The sequence below is a fragment of the Apodemus sylvaticus genome, chromosome 2 (genome assembly GCF_947179515.1).
Source record: "Apodemus sylvaticus chromosome 2, mApoSyl1.1, whole genome shotgun sequence".
Lineage (NCBI taxonomy): Eukaryota > Metazoa > Chordata > Mammalia > Rodentia > Muridae > Apodemus > Apodemus sylvaticus.
The window spans coordinates 102,003,992-102,030,122 of record NC_067473.1 but is presented as its reverse complement, the minus strand read 5'-3'; the positions used below and the strand labels follow the sequence as shown (position 1 = coordinate 102,030,122).

The window sequence follows — 26,131 nt, the reverse complement described above, 5'->3', positions numbered from 1 at the left end:
AATGTAAAAAATCAGAAATTCGTTATTAGAGCAGTGACTAAATCAAGTACATCTGTTTGATGGAATGTTATAATGGAAGTAAAGGAACAGACTGTCTTACATTAGATGTGAATGAGACCTGGTCAGAAAGAGGAAACACCGAATCATACTTAAACATAAAACTCTAGGAAATGTCACAATTGTGGTTTGGGATTCCACACGGGCACAAGGACATTTCTGGAGTGAGGAAGTTCCTTCTTTTGATTATGACAATAGATCTATAAGTGTTCACACATCACAGTTTAGCAAACTAGACACATCAAACGTGTACTACCCTGTATATCAATTATACCTCGATGGAACTGTTCAAATAGGCGGGACTATGGCATGACTCAGTGGTAAAGCTGAATTTGAAGTTTTATTAGCTAAACAATAAATGCGCCTTAGCAGAGTATTTGCAATCTCCTTATTTCAAGAGCCCATTAAATATGATGCTAATTGAAGTTCCCAGGTACAAGCCTGAATGAAGGAGCTAATTTGGGAATACCGACTCCTTTTCCGGTGTAGGACATCAGTCCTTTATCAGGGGACCTCTCTGGATTGTCGTTTCGAGATACAAATATTCCGACGGTATCTCGAGTCGAATGCTAACTTCCTTTTTCCTACAATCAACGTATCCTGTGAAAGGTTCCCATTTAAGCTGTGAAGAGATGATGGATAAAGACACAATATGTTCGAAACCGTCTCGGTTGAGTCAGCATCGCCTAGAACGTTTTATAAGCCTGTATTGTCCCTCACAGCGACTCGTAGCGAGCTGCGCTTCTGAGCCAGTTCGACTTCTGATTGGCTGCTTGCGCGTGCGCGGCGCCGGCGCGTAAGCTCCTAACCGGTGGTGGCGATGTCTGCCCGGTCCAAGCGGCAGTCTCATGGTTCCACGCGTGGGAAGCGTGAGTCCGAGTCTCGAGGCAGCTCGGGTCGCATCAAGAAGGAGCGAGACCGCGAGAAGGAGCCCGAGGCGGCGAGCTCCCGGGGTAGCCCGGTCCGCGTGAAGCGGGAGGCCGAGCCGGCTGCGCGAGAGATCCCGGCGCCCGCGCTCCCCGTCGTGCGGGTGAAGCGTGAGCGCGAGGCCGACGAGGACTCGGAGCCCGAGCGGGAGGTGCGAGGTGCGCGGGGCCGGGCCGGGCGCGTCCTACACTTTCGCCTGCTTTCTTCTCTCCTTCTACTTTTAAGACACGTCTCAGTGCCGGGCGGTGGTGGCGCACGCCTTTAATCCCAGCACTCGGGAGGCAGAGGCAGGCGGATTTCTGAGTTCGAGGCCAGCCTGGTCTACAGAGTGAGTTCCAGGACAGCCAGGACTACACAGAGAAACCCTGTCTCCAAAAAAGAAAAAAACAAAACCAATAAACAAAAGACATGTCTCAGCAACTTGAAGTTGTAAACCAGGAGATGGCTTTAGACCCCTGAGACTCTTTACCTCCTCTTCCTGAGGTCCGAGACAGTTTTCATCTGCTTTTTACTTTTCCTTTCTACTGTCTCCCTGACCAGGTTTGAATCCGGACTGGGTTGCCTTCACATGAAGACAGTTCTAAACTTAAACGTTGTCATGATACACCACAACATCTCCTCGTTATCGAATAGCCCACGTGGGTCAGGTGCTCTACTAAAGACTGTACAGATGGCCCCTTCTCCAGTTTTTTTTCCCCAAAAATTCCTAAGATTCAGAGTCACGTTGTAATTTCTGGAATAAGACCATTAGTGGAGTCCCAGTGCACCCTACTTAAATATTGCCTCTGTACTAGTTGAATAGTTTGGAGTCACTTCTGCTTCTCCTGGGTTCTGCATTGTTCCATGTTGTCTTGTAAAGGATGTTGATGTAAGGACAAGTGTTGGAGAGACAGATTGTATGACTCCACAGAGTAAAAGGGAGGGAGTAAGGTCACAAGAGGATATAATCCCCTTTGAGGGCAGCGATCTTTTGTTAAGGCAACCCACTGTGAGCACTGGTTCTTTTTCTATTCTATTGTGGGACTTTACTTTAGAATCTGACAAAGATGTCATATAATTGTATACTGTTATATTGCTTTAATAGACTCTTTGTTTTAGTCTGTGATCATATGACATCTGTCAGCATCCAGGAAGCTGTGGCAAGCTAACATACTAGGGTTAACTGTACTTAGAGTTAACACATTAGGATTAACTCTCAGAACTATCACAGTTCTTAGACTAATGGTAGATTTAAGGATGTTCAGCTTATCTTAGTACTTGTGATATATTTCACAATACTTTTTTTTTCTTTTTTTCTTTTGGTTTATCGAGACAGGGTTTCTCTGTAGCCCTGGCTGGCCTGGAATTCCCTCTGTAGACCAGGTTGGCCTTGAACTCAGAAATCCGACTTCCTTTGCCTCCTGAGTGCTGGGATTAAGGGCCTCCACCACCACACCCGGCTTCATAATACTTTTCATGCCTATTTGATATTTATTTACTTACTTAGTCAGGCTCCTATCCGGGAACTTTCTCTTAGACCTTGAACTCAGATCTCACCTAGCCTACCCTCTCAAGGGCTAGGATTAATGATGTGCACTACCATACCTGGTGGAAGAAAAAATGTTTAGTACATTTATTGTTTCTACACATGTATGCATGTACCATGGTACACGTGTGGAAGTCAGTGGGCAATGTGTGCAAGTCAGTTCTCGCCTTCTGCTCTCTGTGTCCCAGGGAGTGAACTCAGTTGGGTTGGTGGCAAGCACCTTTATTAAGCCATCTCACTTGCTTACATTCCTTTATGTAATATATAAATTAATCTTTTATTGGTTATATATGTAATAGATCTACTCTTATTGTGCAACTTAATTCATTAGTGGCCTTCTTTTGAATGTTGTCACTAAATGAAAAGTAAAAGCTCATCTTTTTTTTTTGGTTTTTTTTTTTTTTGGATTTGGTTTTTTTTGAGACAGGGTTTCTCTGTGTAGCCCTGGCTGTCCTGGAACTCACTCTGTAGACCAGGCTGGCCTCGAACTCAGAAATCCGCCTGCCTCTGCCTCCCAGAGTGCTGGGATTACAGGTGTACGCCACTCCCCCACCCCCACTGCCAGTAAAAGTTCATCTTAATCTTAATGATCAAACGTTCCCATTTCTGTGATTTTGTTTTGTTTTGTTTGATTTGAGGGGAGCTTCCTGTCCTCCATTTATGATGCTGAGCACATCTTGCCTGTGCTGGTTAAGTGTTCTACCACTGAGTTACTTTCCAGCAAGTTTCCCATTTTAAAGCCTGTATGGATTTCTTCTCAGCAAAGAATGGCCGAGTGGATTCTGAAGACCGGAGGAGTCGTCACTGTCCGTACTTGGATACCATTAATAGGTGTGTAACAGGTTTAATCACCAATACTATGCTAACAAACAAAATCAGTGATTTTAAAAAATTTACTTTTATGTGAATTGGTGTTTTGCCTGCATGTATATCTATGTGAGAGTGCCAGATCCCTTGGAACTTGAGTTACAGACAGTTGTGAGCTGTCATGTGGGTGCTGGGAATTGAACAACTGGAAGAGCAGCCAGTGCTTTTAACCATCTCTGAAGCCCCATCAGTAGATTTTGAGATGCAAAGTACACTAGAAGATTCTCTAAACTGAACATTGAGGAATACTTTCAAACTTTCCTCCTTTTATGCCTGTCTGCCTAGAAAGTTGTGCTCTCGCCATGCTCAGCCGTTTTGTCCCTCTAGAGTAGCAGGTTGTGTGTGTGTGTGTGTGTGTGTGTGTGTGTGGTCCCTGACTGGCCTAGAACCCAATCTGTAGACCAGGTTGTTGGCCTTGAACTCAGATTTGACCACCTTTGCCTCCTGAGTGCTGGGATTGAAGGCGTGTACCACCACACTTCTGAAGACACTTTAATATCAGTTTCAGCACAGGGTTAAGGGTTATGCTTACAAGAAAGGAAGACAACACTTAAGAGCATAGGCGTGGGGTCTCTAGCCCATGGGTTTCTCTTTTTTCTTTTTTGGTGTGGTGCACTAGGATCTTGTGCTTGCTGGGCAAGTACTTTACCCCTGAGCAAAATCCCCAATCTTTTCCTTTTCAAATCTCCGAGTCCCCCCCCCCCCCCCCCCCCGCACCACCCCCCTTTTTTTTAACAAAAATAAAATTTTACAGCCAGGTATGGTGATGCATGCCTTTAATCCCAGTACTCAGGAGGCAGAGGCAGGTGGATCTCTGTGAGTTCAAGGCTAGCCTGGTCTACAGAGCCAATTCCAGGACTACACACAAAGGAATCCTGTCTCAATAAACAATAAGTAAATAAATAAATAAAAGTTTTATTTATTTTTGAGCCAGGATCTCACTGTGTAACTCCAACTAGCATGGAATGCAATATGCAGACTAGACTGGCCTCAAACTCACAGACATCCACCTACCTCTGCCTCATCAGTGCTGGGATTAAAGGTTTGTGCTACCCTGCCTAGCAGAATTTTTTGTCTCTAAAAGGATGTGCTCATACTTGAGGTCCTCTCCTGGTGTTGGTGGGCCCTTACTTTAGTTGTATTTATTGCTTTCCATGACAAGAATACGACTGTAGTAGAAGGTTGTTTTGTTTTCCATATCTTACTGTATGGTGCAGGCTGATGTGGAACTCACTCTTTATGTAGCCAGAGCAGGCCTAAGCCTTGCAGGCATCCTGACTCAGTCTCCCAAGGGCTAGAGTCACAGGAGCGAACCACTATGAAAAGGCTGTCTTTATACCCGTGAAGAGACTGGAACCCAGATTCCCTGGCATAGGCTGAAATCTGGCTGTTCAAGTTTCTATAAACTGGGTTCATATTTACATATAATCTGTGTAGATTACTAATCCCAAATATAGTGTCAGTGCTATGTGAAATAGTTGTCATGTTGTCATTTAGAGGAAAAGGTCTGTTCATGTTTAGTGCAGATAAAGCTTTTATCTTTGCCAAATGTGGATCTAAATTTTTTGAATCTAATGAAAAAGTGTGTCCTGGGCATTTGTGTTTGATGCAGACAGTTTGAGCCTGCTGTGGTTGTGTGCTGGGTAGAGGTATGTTGTTTGTGTGTAGTTGCTACAGCATTCTCGTGTGTGTGTGTGTGTGTGTGTGTGTGTGTGTGTGTGTGTGTGTGCGTGCATGTGCAGTGGGGGCATTGTGGAATACAGAGCCAGTACCACCTCACCCTTTTCACTGTTGTGCTCTGTCTCGCAGGAGTGTGCTAGACTTCGACTTTGAGAAACTCTGTTCCATTTCTCTCTCGCACATCAACGCCTACGCCTGCCTGGTGTGTGGCAAGTACTTTCAAGGTAAGGAAATGGCCAGAAGAGTAAACATGTTAACTTTGTGAAGCTGCCTCCCCATTTCCCATCCTCATTTCCAAGAAACTGGAGAAGGTTCCCTCCTTGGTCAGAGGTGAGCACATTTGGAAGGGAGAAAGACCTGTGAAGGACTAGCTCTCCAAGCACTGAGCTTCTAAGCTGCTGCTTTTTCCTTTTTCCCTCCCTCTCTCCCTTCCTTTTGGTTTGGGCATTGAACCTAGGTTCTCAAACATGCTGGGCAAGTGCTCTACCACTGAGCTGCACCCCGATCCCTGGGTTTCCAAGTCTAGTGTTTTCTGTGTTTGTAGCTTTATTGTTTTGAGATGGAGCCTGAGTACACAGGCCAGCCTTCCTTGAACTTGAGTCTCCTTCCCAGGTTTTCTCGTGTTCAAGTATGCTTATTCAGTTCTTTTCTGAAAATGTAATATTTCAACTCATTTAGACCAAGGGAGTAGTAAGTACATTCATAGTATACTGGCGAATGTGAAAAAGAAAAGCTACATTCTTTGCTTTGTAGGGAAGCTTTTGTGAAATCAAGGTTGCACATGAAACACAGAAAAATCCCACAAGAGCGTCATGATTTCTGCTAGACGTTACAGCAGAGCTTGCAAATGCGGGCAGAGGGTAGCAATGTATGCTAAGGTCAGCTTTCGTCCCTGCTGTCATTTTGAGACAGTACCTCAGTATGTGACCCTGATTGGCCTAGAATTCACTCTGTTGGCCTTCCTGGCTTAAGCTCATCAGTGCTGCTGTCCCTAGTCTGCTGAGTGCTGGGGTTATATGTGTTGCGACCATGCCTGTCTCCAAAGTCAGTTAATGATTTACTGCATTTTAACTTTATTATTTTATATATGTATGGGTGTATTTATGGGTGCCTTTGTGTGCTTGTGTAGAAGTCAGGACTGTGTGGGAGTTAGTTCTTCAATCATGTGGGTCCTGGGATCAAACTCAGGTCATGAGGCTTAGTGACAAATATCCTTACTTACTGAACTTTTTGCCATGTCCTCAAGGTCGTGTGTGTGTGTGTGTGTGTGTGTGTGTGTGTGTACAAGTATCCTCCTGTCATCTCCCTAATGCCGAGATCACAGGTGTGTGTCGCCATGCCAAACCTTTGGTTTTAGCTTAGTATATGAAGTGCTGGGTTTCTTATGCATCTTTGTGTATTGTTATTAATTCATTCTCTCTCTCTCTCTCTCTCTCTCTCTCTCTCTCTCTAAATATTTATTTATTTATTTTATTATATGAGTACACTGTGGCTGTCTTCAGACACACTAGAAGAGGGCGTCGGATCCACTACAGATAGTTGTGAGCCATGGTTGTTGGGATTTGAACTCAGGACCTCTGGGAGCGCAGTTAGTGCTCTTAACCGCTGAGCCATCTCTCCAGTCCTTTTTTTGTTGTTGTTCTTTGAGATGGGGTTTCTCTGTGTGTCCTTGGCTATCCTTGAACTCTGTAGATCAGGCTGGTTTCCAACTCAGAGACCGCCTGCCTCTGCCTCCCAAGTGCTGGGATTAAAGGTAGAGCCACTACTGCCTGGCCTGTTTTCTTCTCTTATAGCTCCTCTGCAAAAGGATTTGAGTGGGCTAAAGGAGAGCAGTATTTTAAAGAGTGATGGAAGGGTGATACAGAGTATTACTCTAGCTTCTCAGGAACCTGAGGCGGGAGGATAGGAAGGTGGGTAGTTTGAGACAGCTTGGGCACCTTAACTTAACAAGACCATGTCTCAAAATTAGAGTCTGGTGGTAGCCTAGTGCTGTTGTGTTTGTGTAGAGTGCACAGAGCTCTGGGTTAGTGTTAGTGCGCCTGGACAGTAGAAAACACCGTAATGCCACAGGGCAGAGCACGCGGGTACAGGATGGTCCTGAGCATGGGCAGATGGAAGTGGACGATGGAGAGCTGATGGCTGGGAGGCCTCAGGACAGGCACAGCGCGTGCTGCATGTGTTTGCCTGCGGACTTGTCAAATGAGGGACTTTTGGCTGTTGCTAGTTTTTGATACATGTGAAGCTGGCTTATGTGTATATTTTATATCGAAACTGATTCCCCTAACTTATATATGTATTTTTTGGGTTTTTTTTTTGGTTTTTTTCAAGACAGGGTTTCTCTGTGTAGCCCTGGCTGTCCTGGAACTCACTCTGTAGACCAGGCTGGCTTCAAACTCAGAAATCCGCCTGCCTCTGCCTCCCAAGTGCTGGAATTCAAGGCGTGCAGCACCACCACTGCTTGGCCTAATTTATATCTTAATGTTCTTTCTGGTTCTCTTTGTGAGAGACATTTATGTGATGGTTAATTTCATGGAAGGTTTAGGACTTTGTTTCTGCTTTTAACATGTTTTGAACAAAATAATGAAACAAACAACAAATCTGGTTTGTGCCTCTCTGGGCCTTTCTCTGATAGCCTTTTCCCTTTCCCCACAGGCCGGGGTTTAAAGTCTCATGCCTACATCCACAGCGTCCAGTTCAGCCACCATGTCTTCCTCAACCTCCACACTCTCAAGTTTTACTGCCTTCCTGATAACTATGAGATCATCGACTCCTCGCTGGAGGATATCACAGTATGTGTCCCAGGTTGCTGGTGAGGGACGTGTTGTTTTGTGAGCTATCCCAAGGATCCCTGGAAAGGGCCCTGCAAGAGGTCAGCGAAGTATTTGGAGGGAGAGCGAAAAGGGAGGTTGGAATCCTGGTGCTGACAGAGAGGGGGGTGCTCCTGTTTTTGAGCTAGATACACGTGACACCACTGGAGACCCAGGATCACAGTGCTTAGGATCCTGTGCTTTCTGACAGTCATTGCTCATGGAGTTGACCAAGTTGTAGGGCTGAAGACAGGCCTGGAATTCAGTGATTAGACTGAAACTGTAATGAGCACTGTGGAGGACTTACTCTGTTGCTTTGGTCTTCATCCTTAAGGCTGGGGCCTTAGGGTGTGCACTGGGGCATTCACGACCAGGGCGTTTTTATTTGTGGTGGAAATTGCCGTTCTGGAGTTTTCTTTTCTTTCTTTCTTTCTTTTTTTTTTTTTTTTTTTTTAAGATTTATATGTAAGTACACTGTAGTTGTCTTCAGACACGCTAGGGAGTCCGATCTTGTTAGGGATGGTTGTGAACCACCGTGTGGTTGCTGGAATTGAACTCAGGACCTTTGGAAGAGCAGTCGGTGCTCTTAACTGCTGAGCCATCTCTCCAGCCCCTGGAGCTTTCTTTTAACAACTTTGAGTTTTCTTTTGCTTGGCAGTATGTGTTGAAGCCGACTTTCACAAAGCAGCAGATTGCAAACTTGGACAAGCAAGCCAAATTGTCCCGGGCGTATGATGGCACCACTTACCTGCCCGGGATCGTGGGCCTGAACAACATAAAGGCCAATGACTATGCCAACGCTGTGCTGCAGGTAGGCTCAGGGAAGGACACGGGGAGGGACTGGAAGCAGTGAAGGCCGCCAGAAGATTACTGCCTTCTGAGGGCAGGCAGAAGGCTGCTGCGCAGGCCATCTGAGCTCTCTTCTCTGTCTGCTCAGGCGGTGGCTGCCACCTGCTGAGGGGCTCTGTCAGCCTCTAGGCTTATGGCTCCTGATGTTTCCAGGTAATGACCAGTGGGCTCTGTTACTAGACAGTGCCAAAATGAAACACGCTGGTGTATTTGCATTTCTTTCCTTCCCTCTTCCCCTCCTTCCCTCCCTCCTTCCCTCCCTCCCTTTCTGTGTATCTGTATGTACTACATGGGCATGTATGTGTGCAAGTGTAGGTTCCAGTGGAGTCCAGAGAAAGGTGTTGGGTCCCCTGGAGCTGGAGTTCTGAGCTGCCAAACTCAGCTCAGCCCCCGGAGGGCCTCTGCAAGAGCAGGGTGCAGCCTCAGTACAGTTTTTAAAAGTACTTTTTATGATTGCTTGCTTTTTTGTTGTCTATTTGGTTGGTTTTGTAGTTTTGTTTTTGTCTTTTAGCTAGGGCCTTGCTCTGCATCCCAGTCTGGCCCGTACTCACTACCGTCCAGTCTGGCTTCATCCTTGTAGGGGTTCTTCTGTCTCAGCCTCCCAGGTTTGGCATTCCAGCGTTGCTCTGCTTTTCTTTTAAAGTCCTTCCTGTTGTAAATGTTCACTAAGTGTTTGTCAGCCTTTTTTTGTGTGACGCAGCGAAGGGCATTTTCCTGAGCTCTGGCAGCATTTTCAGAGGGTCAGTTTCCTTTGGACTTTTTAAGGCCATCCTAGGCCTGTCCCAGGCTATCTCTGAATGCTAGCTGAAACTGCCTGGTCCCGGGACTGCAAGGCCTGTGTTAACTAGAGTGCTTGATTTCAGGCTCTATCCAACGTCCCTCCGCTTCGGAACTACTTCCTGGAAGAGGACAATTACAAGAGCATCAAGCGCCCGCCAGGGGACATCATGTTCCTGCTGGTCCAGCGTTTCGGAGAGCTGATGAGAAAGCTCTGGAACCCCCGTAACTTCAAGGCACATGTTTCTCCTCATGAGATGCTTCAGGCTGTCGTACTTTGCAGCAAGAAGACTTTCCAAATTACCAAACAAGGTGGGAAACAGGTCACTCTCCTGAGTTGAGGACAGCATATCAAGACTGATGAGTACAGTCCTTTCCACTTTGCAGTGAATCCTGATAGGATCCGAAGGGACTGTCCCATGGATAGTGAGTGGGAAGGCTCTTTATTCTTTTCTGATCAGTGGGTCTTGTACAGAGAAACCAAAGAGGTTGCAGCTGAGTGAATACAAACTTTCATTTGGCAAAATAATGGTGTCGCTTACGGGCAAACCTGGGAAGAGCCTGATGTTAGTGAGCAGCAGCTTCATTCCTTCCTTCCTCCTCCTCCTCCTTTTTTTCTTCTCTTTTAAAAGACAGGGTCTCACTGTGGCCCTGGCTATCCTGGAACTTACTGTGTAGACCAGGTAGGCCTGGAACTCAGAGAGCCACCAGCCTCTGTCTCCTACGTGCTGGAAATCAAGGCATGTGCCAACATGCTTGTCTAGTTATGGCTTTCAGATTCTCTGGTATTTAGGGAAAGGCGCACTAGGCAATGATAAGGCAAGCAGGTAAGGAGCTGAGACTCCCGGGGTTTAGGATGTTAGGGTAACAGAGAGAAGGAATCACTTGGGAATGGACAGTGTATGTTGATTAGAACCCCATGATTTATTCCCAAATGAGCAGAGTTACTCAGCCATTTGAGCATAGTGTTTCACAGTTTGCACCAAGGCCAGTAACACCTTACACTTGAATAGGGGACAGCTACCTTGTGTGCTAGAACCATCAGGTTCCATCAGCTAGATCCGTAAGTCGTTTGGTTCCTGAACCAACTCGGAGGTGGTTTTGATTTTTAAAATTTGTTGTGTGTATGGGTGGGTGGGTATGTGCATATTTGTGCAGGTGTCCATGGATTCTAGAATAGGGTTTCAAATTCCCTTTAGCTGGGGTGAGCAGTCCACTGTGGGTGCTGGGACCTGAACTTAATGTCCTCTGTACATTACAATGGGCTCTCTTTCACTTTTATGTCAAGGCTTCAACAAGGTGTGATATTTTTGTAGAGAAACTTTTTCTGTGTGTGCCATGGATGGTTGTATCTGTCAGCCTTCCCTTTAGCTTTTGACAGCTTTGCCGAGTTAAAGATTAATTGGTTAGAGTTGCAGAAAAATCTTAACCCTAAGAGTAAACTTCTGCTTACCTAGTTTCTTCTGCCATAGCATAGTTTGTGTTGTCAGCGAAGCACAATTTTCTCCAGTGTCTGAGATCTGGGTATTGTCAGTTGCTTAGATATATGTGGTGTTTATGGAGAAGTTTTTGCTGTGGTCATTGTAATTGAATAGTGTGTATGTGGGATAGAGGAAAGTAAATTTGTAGAGTTGTCAGGCCTTTGGAGTCAGGTAGATAAAGTTAAAGAAGAGTATACAGTGTTATAGATTTTAACCAGATGAGCAGAGAACAAGTACGTGGAAGCAGACATTTGGGGAGAGAGTAGCTGCTGTTCCAGAAGTACTCAAAAGGTAGGCAGTTTGTCCACGGTGTATGTAGATGCCTTTTTAATACTTGCACCAGAAGTCACCATCTTGAACACAAGAGTCTTTGTTAGATAGGGAAGGGAGGAAGTCAGAGCTGCTTTGGAGAAGTAGATGTTACAAGGTCTTCATTCATTGCTATCACAGGGTGTTGAGATACATTCTAGGACAGTGAAAGGTCCCAGGGTCACCAAAGCACCTTGAGAGAAACAAGACTGAAGAGTGAGCTTGACCCTGAGCGCGGTGTCTGTGGTCAGGACAGGAGGCTGCAGAGTGTGGGATGTAGTGTGGCTGATGGCTGGAGCGGAGAGGGGGCGGCGGGGCTCCTTCCCTGCCTCTGAGCTGCAGCGTGTTCCTCTCTTTCTTTTTTCCCAGGGGATGGAGTTGACTTCCTGTCCTGGTTTTTGAATGCTCTGCACTCAGCTCTGGGAGGCACCAAGAAGAAGAAAAAGAGTAAGTCCTGATGCTTGTCAAAGGAGCCATATTTTCTTTCTCAAATTTTTTTTTACAACTTTTGTCCTTTTCATTGTTTGGTTGTTTTTTTCTGAGTCAGGTTTCTGTATGTGGCCTTGGCTGTCCGGGAACTCAGATTCTCTGTAGACCAGGCTGGCCTCAGGATCCGCCTGCCTCTACCTCCCAAGTGCTGGGATTAAAAGTGCACCACCACTGCCCGCTTGTCCTCTTCCTTTTAACTTTGGGGTGGGGAGCAGGTGGAGGTTGGCTTTATTGTACTGCCTTCCTCATTGAGAGACGAAGTCCTGTCCAAGCCCAAGCTATCCTGGAACTCAGGTTCTTCCTGTCTTAGTTTCCTCTGTGCTCAGATGACTTTGAGCTCCTAATCCTGCTTCCACCTGCTGAATGTTGGGGCTGCAGGCGTGTGCCATTAGGCCGCATAGGCCTGAGTAGACCTTGCTCTGTGTTTTGTTATACTATGGCTGTATTCTAAGCCTATTTTTTTCCTAGTTTGTTTTCTTGTTGTTTTATCTTTTTCTTTTTTTAATCTTTGAAGTACAGTCTTGGCTATGCAGCAAGACTTGGAATTTATGACCCAGCTTCCCAAATACTGAGATTACAGATATACACCATCGTGCCTGGCCCCAGTTGTATTTTAAGCAGAAATGCCTGGGAGATACTGTGTTAAGTGAAGTAAGCCAGACAGAAGTCCTGACTGTTATCACTCCAGAAGTGATCTTCCAGCTGCTGAGAGTAGAATCCTGGTTACCAGAGGCCTGAGGCTCGATGGGCTCAGACAGAGGAGTTGGCAGGAGAGGAGCTCTCAGTGTTCTTTGACACAGCAGAGTAACAGTGGTTGACAGCCGCTGACTGTACACTACAACGTAGCTGAGCACGGGGAGCAATGACTGTTCTGAGATGGGTATTCTAGTTAGCCTTATCTGGTCCTCATTGCACTCTGTATGCATGTAGAGGGCAGGGTGTGGCAAGCCCCTGGAAAGCTTTTTGTTGTTGTGGTGGTGCTGGTATGAGGGCTCTATCTGCCTGTACACCTGCATGGGTGTGAGCTACCATGTGATGGCTGGGAAATGAACTCATGACCTCGGCAAGAGCAGCCAGTGCTCTGGCTGAGCCATCCTTCCAACCCCTTGTTTTGTTTTGTTTATTTTCGAGACAGGGTTTCTCTGTGTAGACCCGACTGTCTGGGAACTCACTCTGTAGACCAGGCTGGCCTTGAACTCAGGAATCGCCTGTCTCTGCTGGGATTAAAGGCATGCACTACCACTGCCCAGCTTGTTTTTGTTTTTTGAAACAGTGTTTCTGTATAGTCCTGCAGCTCACTCAGAACACCAGGCTGGCCTTGAACTCACACAGATCACCTACCTTGCTGGCATTGAAGACTCAGATTGTTTGGGTTTTTGTTTACTGTGTTAGTCATTTCTCTCATGCCCAGTGTGGGTTCCGTGTTGTTTCCCTTCGAAGGCATTGTGTGATTATGAGAAATGTCTTGGTTGAACTGCTTTTCACTGTGTGTGTGTGTGTGTGTGTGCGCGTGTGCGCGCTGTGGAGCCCCAGGCCTGGTTTTAGAGTTTAAGGTGAGACTGCCTTACTAGCTTTTGAACATGTGAGTCTGGGGAGCACAATCAGGTCTTCACGCTTGGTGGGAAGCTCTATATTGATCAAACCATTTTCCTCTGCCTCGTTTTTCATAGTTTGTCTTTTGTTTTGAGGCAGAGTCTCATGTAGATGCCTTTGATCTCTTGATCTTCCTGCTTCTGCCTCCCAGGTGCTGGGATTACAGTTGTGAGACACCCAGTTCTGTGTTCAGTTTTAACTGATAATTTTAAAAAATATTGTCTTTTTTAAAAAGATTTATTTTATGTATGTAAATACACTGTAGCTGTCTTCAGACACACCAGAAGAGGGCATGGGATCCTATTACTGATGGTTGTGAGCCACCATGTGGTTGCTGGGAATTGAACTCAGGACCTCTGGAAGAGCAGTCAGTGCTCTTAACCGCTGAGCCATCTCTCCAGCTCTAATATTAAGTATTTTATGTGTATGACTATTTGCCTGCTTTTTGCTGTGTGTTTCATGTGTGTGCCTGGTGTTCTCAGAGGCTGAAAGATGGCACTGGAGCCCCTGGAACTAGTTATGGGTGACTGTGAGCCACCATGTGGGTGCCGGGCATCAAACCTGGATTCTCTCCGTAAGAGCAGCGAGTGCTCTAAGTGCTGAGCCAGCTCTTCAGCTCTCAAACTGGCTCTCACTGTCCTTCTGTCTGTCTCTGTCTCTGCGTCTCTCCCTCCTTCCTTCCACATGCACGTGTGTGTCTTTAAGGTGTGTAAGGCACTCATTCATTTCAAATGTACATTTTCATGACCCAGCCAATGATCGAAGAGTGTCCTGTGGAAGGTATACCGTGGTTACTTAGATAATTATACCATTACCACGAGGACGGCAGCTGTTGTAAAGCAAAGCTTCTGTGCTTAGAGAGAGAGCTTGAGTCCTCCACTAGGAGATTTTGTTTATACCATTTGACATGCTTTCTAGCCTCACAGACTTTGTATTTTTCTTTTCACTTGTACAGCTATTGTGAATGATGTTTTCCAGGGATCAATGAGAATTTTCACCAAGAAGCTTCCTCACCCTGATCTGGTGAGTATCCAGAACAGAGTTTCAGCCTGATGTATGCAACCTCAGGCTTGGGCAGGCACGGGAGCTTTGAGGGTGGACAGAGAGTCTCCCACAAGGGAGTTCCACAACACACTCACAGGTCTGCCTTACTATGGGAATGTGCTGTGTGTGGCCTCAGAATTTGGGGTTGGTAGACTGTTGGCTAAAGTGGTCTGACCACCGAGTGCTTCTGGTAACATTTGCCAGAAGGCTTACTGAGCTGCTCTGCAACCTGGGAACTTTTAAAACAGTCCGGTATATAAATAAAACTTCTCAGAAGGGGGATAGCAAATTTTTCTTTAAAAGTTGATCTATAAAGTTATGGGTTTGACAGTGTCGTTTCTAAACACATATATCACTATACTTGGTTCTTTTTTTTTTTTTCCCTTGTTTTTTTTTTTTTTTTTTTTGAGACAGGGTTTTTCTGTAGCCCTGGCTGTGCTGGAACTCACTCTGTAGACCAGGCTGGCCTCGAACTCAGAAATTCGCCTGCCTCTGCCTCCCGCAGTGCTGGAATTACAGGCGTGCGCCACCACCACCCGGCTGATACTTGGTTCTAATTAATCCCCTCTTCTATTGTTGTTCCCTATTCCCTGTGCCTTCTTCCACAAAGAGTTCCTCTTTTGCTTCATGTCACACACATTCGATTGCCCTCCTTCTGCTTGACAATCCCGTCTAGTTTCATGACCACACATGTGCATGAACATTGTCAGGGACTGCTTCTGAATACAGCTGTCTGGGCTCCGGACTGGAGAAGACGTGAATACATCTCCCACACAGGAGCACCAGGTCCTCTGTGGGCTAGCTTCATGCTCACTCTCCCACATGGGAGCACCAGGTCCTCTGTGGGCTAGCTCCATGCTCACGCTCCCACACGGGAGCACCAGGTCCTCTGTGGGCTAGCTCCATGCTCTCGCTCCTTTCCTCTTTCATCGTCTCGTTCATTCCCAGCCAGCGGAAGAGAAGGAGCAGCTGCTGCATAACGACGAGTACCAAGAGACCATGGTGGAGTCCACGTTCATGTACCTGACGCTCGACCTCCCCACCGCCCCGCTCTACAAGGACGAGAAGGAGCAGCTAATCATCCCCCAGGTGCCGCTCTTCAACATCCTGGCCAAGTTCAACGGCATCACGGAGAAGGTACTGAGCGAGCGACGAGCGAGCGAGCAGTCGCCGCCCTGGCCTGCTTTCTCGCTCTGTTTCTAACTATCATCCTTTCGCAGTGCTGACAGCAGGGCCTGGGAAGTAGGAGGCTCGTGCTCCACGGGCGGGGCACCCCAGCCACCCTGTCTCCTCACACTTCATACATACAGCACACACTTCATACACTTTCTCAAGCTGCCCCTGCCCCTGGTGGTCAACTATGAACTCTAGAGCTTCTCGCGTGGCTCATGCCTGCCTGAGTACTGTAGAGAAAGGTGGGGCATTTACATGTTTGCAAACAGTAAATGCAGAAATCTCAGCTTTTAAAATTTACTATTTTTATTCTGTTTTGTTTTTCGAGTTAAGGTCTTATCTAGCCAGGTGAGCCTAGAACTTGCTGTGTAGACCGACCCTTGAACTCTTGATTCACCTTCCAGCATATATGAGCTGGCATATAAGTGTAGGCCGCCATTTCCAGCTCTGACAGTTATTTTTAATTTGTCTGTTTTGCTCTGTTTTTGTTACTAATATGGGTGCTTACCCATAGGAGCAGATTGTTGGCAGTATTGGAAATGATGACCCTGCTCTGTTGAGAAGCTATCTCCTAGGGTGGAATGGAGACCTTGTTTTTCTGCTGCCCTTTTGCAGTAGTGTTTCCTTCTGAGCCAGAGGGGCAGTGTAGACACTGTGCCCTTGTTTTTCTTGCCAGATCACTCTGTCTTATTTTACTAACGTTTTAGAGGAAGCCCCAGTCCCCTTTGTAAACATTTCTCCATTTTCTAGACGCCCTTCCAATGACTGTGGTTTGGAGGGGAAGCAGTCTGCAGTCCCTCACTAGCAGGATCGGAAGGGAGTCTCTCATTCGCTGTTTTGTAAGGTCATTGTCCAGATGGTTTTGAAGTAGGCAGATTCTAATTTTCAGTCAGTATTTTCTTGAGTGTTAGTGAGATGGTGTAACACTTCTCCTGTGAACCTTGAGACCGTAGTTCAGTGCCTGCAGCCCATGATGGAAGGAAAGAGTAGACTCCAGAGAACGTCCTCCGGCCTCCAGACATGAGCTGTAGTGTATGCACACTCATGTTCACCAAACGTTTCTCTCTGTCTCTAACACACACACACACACATAAAATAAAATTATTTTCTTGGGCAACTTGTGGATGTCTGGAGAAGTCTGTTTTCATCACTTCAGAACTCAGTTCAGAGGGAAGCCTTGTCTAGTTGTTTCTTTCTGGTTATGATTAGTCTTCCACTCCTGTCTCTTAACTAAATGTGAGCTTAGTTTTTTGCCGTACTAAGGTTCGAGCCTTGGCCTCCTGTATGCTAGGTAAGTGCTCTACTGGGCTATTTCCCCAGACAAGGATAAAAATTTGTATTAAGAAAAACTCTTCACAGTGCTGGAAAGATGGCTCAGGGATTAAGAGTATTGTTCTTGTAAGAACCTAGGTTCAATTTCCATCTCCCACATGGTGCCTTATGACCGTCTGTAACTCCAGCTCAGGGGAGCTGGCTCCCTCTTCTGGCATCTGTGGCACACGTGGTTCCCAGACAGACAAAATACCCAAATGTATATAGAAGGAAAAGCGAGCAAAGCACCTCAGCGGCCGCCAGCTTTACACCCTGGCCAGACAGGCTCTGCCCTGTCCTTCTCCTGGGGCCATGCAGAGTGAGCTTACAGGGCACTGACCCCCTGGATTTACACAGCCTGGAGATTTTCTCTCAGATGTGTGCTTTGGCTTGAGATACATCAGTGCCTCCTGTGTGCTGAGCACAGGGTTTTCCGTGCGCCCCAGCCCAGGTCTTTAATGCAGGAGGGGTGTGAGAAGATGACAGCCACCTCCTTCGGAATACTGAGGGTGCTTCACTGCTACCAAGTCAGGACATTTCTCTCCATTTTGAGTAAAGTAATATCTGTACGGTGGAAATTCATCTTTAACTGACTTTTTCATTAGATAATTGTGTGTGCCTGAGTTTTCCTGATAGCAGTTTCAGCAATGTGAATGCGGAGGCAGCCCATTGTCGAGGTGTCTTAGTGTTTGCCACACTGCTAATCTTAGCCTCGTTTGTGATTTCTGAGACTGGGTGTCTTTTAAAAACCAGAACAAAGGTCAAGCCCCCTTTCTAGTTCCTCCTGAGTGCTGTCATTGATGACATCAAATTGTCTTTGTAGGAATACAAGACTTATAAGGAGAACTTCCTGAAGCGCTTCCAGCTCACCAAGCTGCCTCCGTATCTAATCTTTTGCATCAAGAGATTTACTAAGAACAATTTCTTTGTGGAGAAGAATCCAACAATCGTCAACTTCCCTATCACGTGTGTATCACCCGCTTCCCCGTGGTGGCGCCCCCCAACCTCTGTCTTTTTGAGATAGGGTCTTAGGCAGCCCAGGCTGTCCTTGAACCTTACAGATGATCTTGGACTGAACCGCTGGCCTTAGCCTCTCACATCTGCAGCTGCCACAAGTGGCCAGGATTTTGGATGTCCTTCCATGTTGTTTCTTTTAGACTAACTTGGTTGGGATTGTAAGAACAGCTTCCTACGTCATAGACATGAGGGGCTTGCTAGAAGGACATACATATTTCAGGTCCCTAAAGGTACATGCTTCCCTAGATCCAGCCATTTATTTATTTGTTTGCTTATTTGAGAGTCAGTCTCATGTAGCCCACAGTGGCTTTGAAGTTACTATAATCTAACAATTTACCCTGCAGTTGAGGTATCATGACTATTTTGAAGAAGCCAGAAGGATACCAGATGGTTTTAGTTGGTTGCCTTCTAATTCTGAAAGACATCACTAGGATAGACCTTTGGTTTTCAGTTCTGAAGAGCCAATGTTTTTAATTTTTTAATTAAGTTTTACAATTTTGATGTGTATAGATATTTTGCATGAATATATGTCTGTTTCATATGCATGCCTGGTACCCACAGAGGCCAGAAGAGGGCATTAAATCCCCTCTAACTGTAGTTGTAGACCTGTGTGAGACCCCATGTGGGTTCCAGGAATCAAAGCATAGTCTTCTGGAAGAGCATCATCTAGTTACCCTAACTGCTGAGCCATCTCTCCAGCTCCAAGAGACAGTGTTCACGTGATCTGAAGACGTTCTCAGACTGGAGAAAACTCATGGTTGTCTGACAGTGAGCGTGTGTCAGCATGTGGGTTGGAGGAAGGCAGTGTCTAAGGCAGACTGGCTCAGGAATGTCTAGGATATGTTCAGCTTTCTGTGACAGGGAAGTTGTACATTCTTGTCTGTAGGACAAAGCAGCGTGGGGCAGTAGTGGGCAGCTGCTTCCTTCTTGGATTCTTTTCTTTCCGTTTCCTCTCACTTCCCCAAACCACTGTATTGATGACGTTTATCTGAATTTTATCTAAATTTTTTTTTCTAAAGTTGGAGATGGGCTCTTGCTATGAAACTTAGGCCTGGTCTTTGCTGAACTTGTGAACCCTTGGGTTCAGCCTCCTTAACCTGGGAGTATAAGTGTGTGGCAGCTGCCATGTTGAATTTCTTAATGAGGAATACAAGAGAATTTTCGTTTTTAAAAGAATATTATACAATCTTTTAAATTTGTGTGTATGAATGTCTTTTTTTAAAAAAAGATTTATTTATTTTGAGTACACTGTCTCCTTCAGACACCCCAGAAGAGAGCATCAGATCCTATTACAGGTGGTTGTGAGCCACCATGTAGTTGCTGGGAATTGAACTCAGAACCTCTGGAAGAGCAGTCAGTGCTCTCAACCTCTGAGCCATCTCCCCAGCCTGCGTGTGAATGTCTTACCTGCATGTGTGTCTGTTTATCGTGTGCATGTAGAGACCCATGGAGGTCAGAAGAGGGCATTGGATCTTCGGAACTGGAGTTACAGGTGGGTGTGGACGATGTAGGTGGAGAGAAGTGAACCTGGGTCCTCTGCAAGAGCAGCCAGTGCTCTTAACCCCGGAGCCATCTCTCCAGCTCCTCCTTCCCCCACACCTTTCTTCCTGGTCCTTGCGGCCATCCTGTTTGCATGTCAAGTAGAACAAAGTAAGGCGCACAGAAGCCGCCTGTGTGTCCTCTGTAGTGGGACTCCAGAACACTGCCTTTCAGATCCCACCAGGGTTTGTGTCAGAGCTGGTCTCTTGTGAGTTTCCACTATGACCAGTGTGCTCCTGAGAGTGCAGAGTGCGGTGAGCTGCAAGGGGGCCGCTGCAGTGGTGCTTCTGTTCACCAGCCGCTGGACCGTCTTGCCCTGCTTGCTAGCTTTTCTTATGGGCCTGGATGTGTTTATCTTCTTACCTGTTCGTGCATTTGTGCATCTGGGAGTTGTGACTTGAGGAGCTTGCCCTTCGGAAAGCTTGCTCTGGAGAAGTTAGAAAACAGGAGATCTGTTCTTAGAATAGGACTCGACTTCTTTTTTTTTTTTTTTCCGTTTTTTGAGACAGAGTTTCCCTGTGTAGTCCTGGCTGACCTGGAACTCACTCTGTAGACCAGGCTGGCCTCGAACTCAGAAATCCACCTGCCTCTGCCTCCCAAGTGCTGGGATTACAGGTGTGCGCCACCACACCCAGCTAGGACTCGACTTCTTTATTAAAGGGATTACTACATCTTATTTCTTTTGTTTATGGGTGTGTTTGTGAGCCTTGGCACATACGTGGAACACTGAGGATGAGTTATAGGATTCATTTTTTTCCTCTACTGTGTGGATCAAACTCAGGCCAACAGGCTTGCATGCAATTTTTTAAAAAAACTTTATTGAGACAGGGTCTCTTCGTAGTTTTTCTGGATCTCGATATGTAGACCAGGCTGACTTTGAACTCACAGAGATCCTCTTGCTTCTTTTTGCGGAATTAAAGGTGTATGTCTAGCTGAGGTGTATTTTACATCATTACAAGTAACACAGTTCACATAGGTAGCAGAGGTATGAAATGGAAGTTTATTCAAGGCTTCTAGACTAGGAAACCAGCACTGAAGAAAAAACGGATCCATCACTTTATGTATATGAGTGTCTTCACCAGCATGTGTGTTTATGCACCGAATGTGTGTCTTCTGCCCTTGAGAAGTAAAAGATGGCTGGGCGGTGGTGGTGCACGCCTGTGATCCCAGCACTCTGGGAGGCAGAGGCAGGCGGATTTCTGAGTTCGAGGCCAGCATGTGGTCTACAGAGTGAGTTCCAGGACAGCCAGGGCTACACAGAGAAACCCTGTCTAGAAAAAACCAAATCCAAAAAAAAAAAAAAAAAAAAAAAACCAGAAAGAGAGAAGAAAGAAAGAAAGAACTTAAAAAAAAAAAGAAAAGAAAAAGACAGCATGGAGAGACCTTGCATAAAAAGGAAGAGAGGAACTGAGGAAGACACCGGGTATTGATGCCACCTCTGCAGGCATTCACATCCATCTGCATGTGTACACAGGAACATAACACCACACATACAAAGCAGCAGAAGGCAGCCAGCTGTGGTATGAACCCTGTGCTACTTATGTGAGCTGTGTTACTCATGATGATTTTGCCTCTGACTTCAGTGAAAGGAAATGACAGAAGGAAGGTCCTTGAAAGTAAAACCGCTGAGTGGTTACTGTGAGGGCTCGGCGTGTAGTGAGTCTTCCTCCTGCAGGGCGCCTGAGGGCAAAGGACTGGGGCTGCTTGGGTCCGGGAGCTGCTCACTGACTCCAGGCAGCCCATGGGCAAGGCCCTGCTGACTCATTACTCACAGGCAGGCAGGGAGCCACATTCCTTGTGTGACCTGCTTAAATTCACAGCTGTCGTGTGACAGCCAAGATTCCCATTCAGATCCAGGTGAGCAGAGAGCTGCGCTTTTGACTCCTAGACACAATTCTAAAGGTGTTTTCCTGAGATAAGTAGTTGCTGTTGGAAAATTGTAAATCTCAACTCCCTGGAATTTTTTTGGCACTGCAAACCTTCCCAGAGCTAGGACCCTAACATAATAGTCATTAGTTCTGAGGTTCATTTGTTCATTTGTATGGGATATTTCTCTAACTTCATAGCCATGGTCTGATTTATTTTTTATCTCCAGAAATGTGGATCTGAGAGAATACTTGTCTGAAGAAGTCCAAGCAGTCCACAAGAACACCACCTATGATCTTATCGCCAACATCGTGCATGACGGCAAGCCTTCTGAGGGCTCCTACAGGATCCACGTGCTCCACCATGTGAGTGGCCCCAACAGCATGGCACGGGGCTGCAGGATAGGTGGTTCTCCTCTGGTGACTTTGAGTTTGTTCGCCTTTTTTCGGACATGGCTTCAGAGCTCTGTACATACTGGAGGCGATGGCTTTAGTTTCGTCTCACTGTTAGATATTCCTTGAAGTTTTCCGAAGTTCTGATTGCTGGCCTTGCCCCAGCACGGTTACAGTAGACATCGGTTTTCAATTGGAGTATAGGCCAGGGATGCAGCCAGACGCTGCAGTGCTGTTACACCCTTAAGTCCAAACAGCTACCGGCACCCCAGTTAATAAGGAAACTCTGCTTTAGTTTATGTGGATGTATAATGAAGTGTTAGGTAATCTGAACTTGTCCTGGAGATTCTGATACCCAGCTAGGGCTGAGAACATCTGTCTGGAGTCAGAGCCCCACCAGCCAGAGTGAGCTTCTCAGCCCAGCAGCTGTGGTACCATCTCAGGGCTCCTTAGAAAGGCAGGGTCCCAATCCCTTGGGACACTTCATTATTTAACAAGTCCCTTTGATGTGTTTGAAGTCAACATTTGAGAAGCTTTGGTTTAGAAACTCTTGCTTTTGTCTGTCATTGTTTTTGAGACAGGGTTTCACATTGTAGCCTAGGCTGGCTGGGAACTTGATGTAGTTCTGCCCTCAGCAGTCTAGGATCACAGACAATACTACCCTGCCTAGCTGAGCTGAAACAAAAGCATACGCAGGATATATTTGCAAATAGGATTTAGTGTAGGTTGTTGTAACCTGGTTAGTGTCTCTGGCACTGATGGTTTACGGTCCTTAAAGTGTAGCTCCATACACGAGGAAGCCTGGGCTACCTGGGGACCTGTGCTTGGATACTTGGCCTCAAAGCCTGTGTTCTTAACTCATCGTAGAACCAGAAAGGGGCTTGCTGATGTGGGCCTGCACTTTGTCTGTTGTCCCTATATTTTGAACTTCAGAGTATCTAATATGTATCTGTCACCTGTCGTCGCAGCTTGTTCATTTGTTAGCTAGCTGTCTGGCAGGGGTCTGCATTAATCCAGAGACCTTCTCCAAACTCGCTCATGCAGCAGTTTGGCTGTGTTGGCATCTGGGCAGTCTTCACAAGATGCTTTCACTTTGTTCTTTGTTGTTGCTGTCTCTGGGGCCAGGGTATGGGCAGGGAGAATGTCTATTTTTAGGGTTTTTGCAGCTAGCTAGCTTCATGTACTTTTTTAGTAGTTTGTCTGATTTTTCATATTTTTGACAGGAAAAAAGACATTAGAGATTAGAAGGCTTCCTCTTTTTTCCTCTTGAGTGGCCATCTAAGTCCTTTTCTGAAGGGTAGAAATGGGTCTGGGGACTTAGCTCAAGTGACAGGGTATCCTGTATGCACAAAACCTGGGGCCTTTCCAGACCCCACATGAGCTGGGTGTGGTGGCTCACACTTATGCCCGCACTCCTGAGGTAGAAGCAGGAGGGTCGAAGTTCAAGGCCCTCCTTGGCTAAAGAGAAAATTTGAGCTAGGCTGGGTTTCGTGAGGACAATCTTACTTACAAACACAGAGAAAGGACAGAAAGGAAAGCAAAATGTTTGGGACTTCATTGTACTTCAAACTCTCCTGTTAGGACTGAGGTTGCCTGAACTGTCATTGAATCAGGTCTAGCCAAGGTAATGAACCATCCTCATGACTCTTAATGTTTAGTGGCCATTCTGATGTTCCTGACTCTTGGCTGTGATCATTTTTACTCTTCTCATTTTGGGGAGTCGTTAACCCAGCCCTTTATACTTCATGCAGGGGACTGGCAAGTGGTATGAATTACAAGACCTCCAGGTGACGGACATTCTGCCCCAGATGATCACGCTGTCTGAGGCGTACATTCAGGTGGGTGTGGGCCAACGCAGGAAGTGGAGCTGATGTTGCGTCTTACTTGCAGGCCCCGGTGCTTTGAGTGTAAGGGAATCAGATTATGTGCTCCAGAAGTCAGTCAGACTTTCAGAAAGGAAAAGTATGGAAACCTGTCAGTCACCAAGTGGCTTTGTGAGTTTAGCAAGAGATCTGTCACTCTGGTTGTAGGAGATCCAAAGCTGTCTTCTGACCTTTGTGCACACCAGGCATGCACATGGTAGGCACATACATACATGCTCATACATACATGCAGGCGAAACACTCACACACATTAATAGTAAATAAATCTGGAGAAGGATGGAAGAAAAGTCGAGGGAGGGTGGGAAGTGAAGACAGAACGGAAGGGACTGTTGTGGAAGGTGTGGATTGTGAGGCTGTGGCGTGTGTATCAGGTGTCCCGCTGTCTGTTGTCTGTGCAGAATAGTTACTTAATGGCTAACTGACTGAAACCTTTCTCTTCTGGCAGATTTGGAAGAGGCGGGATAATGATGAAACCAACCAGCAGGGGGCTTGAATGCCTTGTCTGGGCTATGGCTGAAGATGGTAACTAAAAGTACTGAAGCTGTAGTGAACGGGACTGACTGTACGATTCCTGCCCAGCCCAGTGCTTATGGATTCTGCCTGATCACCGTGAAGGAGCCTGTGTGCCCTGGTGTCCTGCGCCTTCTCCTCCTGTTCTCTGCACAGATGCTGCCGACACGCCTTCCCTTTCAGCAGCAGCAGCAGCAGGCAGAACCTCAGGTGGATGCCGTGTTGAGTCGCTGCAAGTAGCAAAGAGCAGGTAGTTCCCTGGAGACTCGGGTCTTGAGACTCCAGGAGTAGACATGGAGTAGGTAGACGGCTGGCCTGCAGTTCCCTCATCTCCTCTGGGACTTTTGGGATGGATTAAATATCGTGTTTTTAAACCAGGCTCCTGTTTCAGATACCTCATTTAGGCTTGGCAAGGGTTTTGTTTTCCTCCAGGCAGTAGTGGCACACGCCTTTAATCCCAGCACTTGGGAGGCAGAGGCAGGTGGATTTCTGAGTTCGAGGCCAGCCTGGTCTACAGAGTGAGTTCCAGGTCAGCCAGGGCTACACAGAGAAACCCTGTCTCGAAAAACCAAAAAAAAAAAAAAAAAAGAAAAGAAAAATTGAGAAAAAAAAGTTTCATTTCCCCCCCTCTTTTCTTTTCCCCCGATTCCCCCCCACCCCACCCCCCGAAAAACCTTCTTAACCTTATACATTCCTGTCTAGTCTGTCAGCATGTGGGCACTATCCCCTTGTCTCTTCTGTCAGCTTGTGGGTGTTATGTCATTTGGGATGTATTTGTCTCTAAGTGACAAAATATCTGGCTAAAACTGAGGTTATTGTGCCTGCCCAGAAGGCTGACAGTGGGTGATTTGGGACTGCGGTGCCCTCCCCCCAGAAGGCAGAGAAGTGGAAGAACTAGAAAGTGCTGCTTGAGGCATTGTAGCTTGAGCAGGTCTTGGCCAGGCCGGTGGGGAGCCCAAGGCAGGAGCTGAGGAATTGAGCAGAAGTGGCTTCTGTCAAGCTCAGTCACTGAGCAGGAACCTGAGGTTTGAGGCCTTGGGCCTGAGCCGTCGGGGAGAGGGAACCAGCGGGAGAGGGAACGGGAGTGGGCGGCTGGTCATGGCAGCTCCCTTGGAACTGGTTTGTTTCTTTTTTTAACTTTAGAGACGGTGTTGCTGTGTAGCCCCATCTGGCCTCTAGCTTAGCATCCTCCTGACTCTCACTGTAAGGGTGCTGGACTTACAGGCCACCATTCCCCCCTCAGCAGGCTCAGTTGGCTAGGGACGGCTCAGCAGATAAAGAAGGCACACCCAGCAAGCCTGAAGACCGGAATCTCTGCTTCCACAGGGGAGAGGGAGAGGACCGACTACAGATTCTCTGACCTCCACATGTGCGCTGTGGCACACATCCCACACGAAACACAAGTAGTTGAGAACCTTTTAGATCATCGTGTTTGCAGTGATGGTGAACACCTGCAGGTGTTGACTTGGAAGGTTCGGGCTGGGACTGGAGCTCAGTGGAGAACACTTGCCCCTCAGCACCAGGCTGTGTGCTCTGCCCTCAGCTGGGAGCTGATGAGATAGCTCAGCTGGCAAAGTGTACATCTTGCAGGATTCAGCCCCCAAACTCATGAACAACCAAAAAAAAAAGCTAGCATGGCATGCCTGCTTGTGATAAAACAACAGGAAAACAGGCAGACCTGGCCTTGCTGCGCTGGTGAGGGCCTCGGTCTCCAAGGCAGTGTGGACAATGCACGCAGAGTGGTGGCTGAGGTTCTCTGGCTCCCACATGCACACGCACCCGTAAACATGGGTCACAAGCATGTGCATACACACAGTAAACCCATCAGTGTGCACACAAAGCTGGATGCGATGGCACACGCCTGTAATCCTGGCACTTGGGAGGCAGAGGCATGGGGACCATGAGTTAAGGGTATCTGTGTACACTGTAGGACAGGTTCAAAAACCAAACAAAAATGCTGTGTTACTGGGTCATTTGGGGCTTTTGGTGCTGGGGACTTGAACCCAGGGCCTTGTGTTAGACCCTGACTTACCTG

At 46.8% G+C, this 26,131-nt stretch overlaps 1 protein-coding gene across 1 annotated transcript; it reads left to right on the top strand.

The window, feature by feature from the left end:
- The first annotated feature begins 820 nt into the window (after nt 1-820).
- On the top strand, nt 821-24,475 carry Usp39 (ubiquitin specific peptidase 39). Its single transcript, XM_052173907.1, has 13 exons — nt 821-1,142; nt 3,271-3,340; nt 5,186-5,280; nt 7,709-7,845; nt 8,522-8,674; nt 9,576-9,801; nt 11,649-11,726; nt 14,317-14,384; nt 15,354-15,542; nt 17,713-17,855; nt 21,541-21,676; nt 23,455-23,541; nt 24,032-24,475. The coding sequence occupies exons 1-13, from the start codon at nt 878-880 to the stop codon at nt 24,077-24,079; spliced, it is 1,695 nt and encodes a 564-aa protein (XP_052029867.1). The 5' UTR covers nt 821-877; the 3' UTR covers nt 24,080-24,475.
- Nucleotides 24,476-26,131: the final 1,656 nt, after the last annotated feature.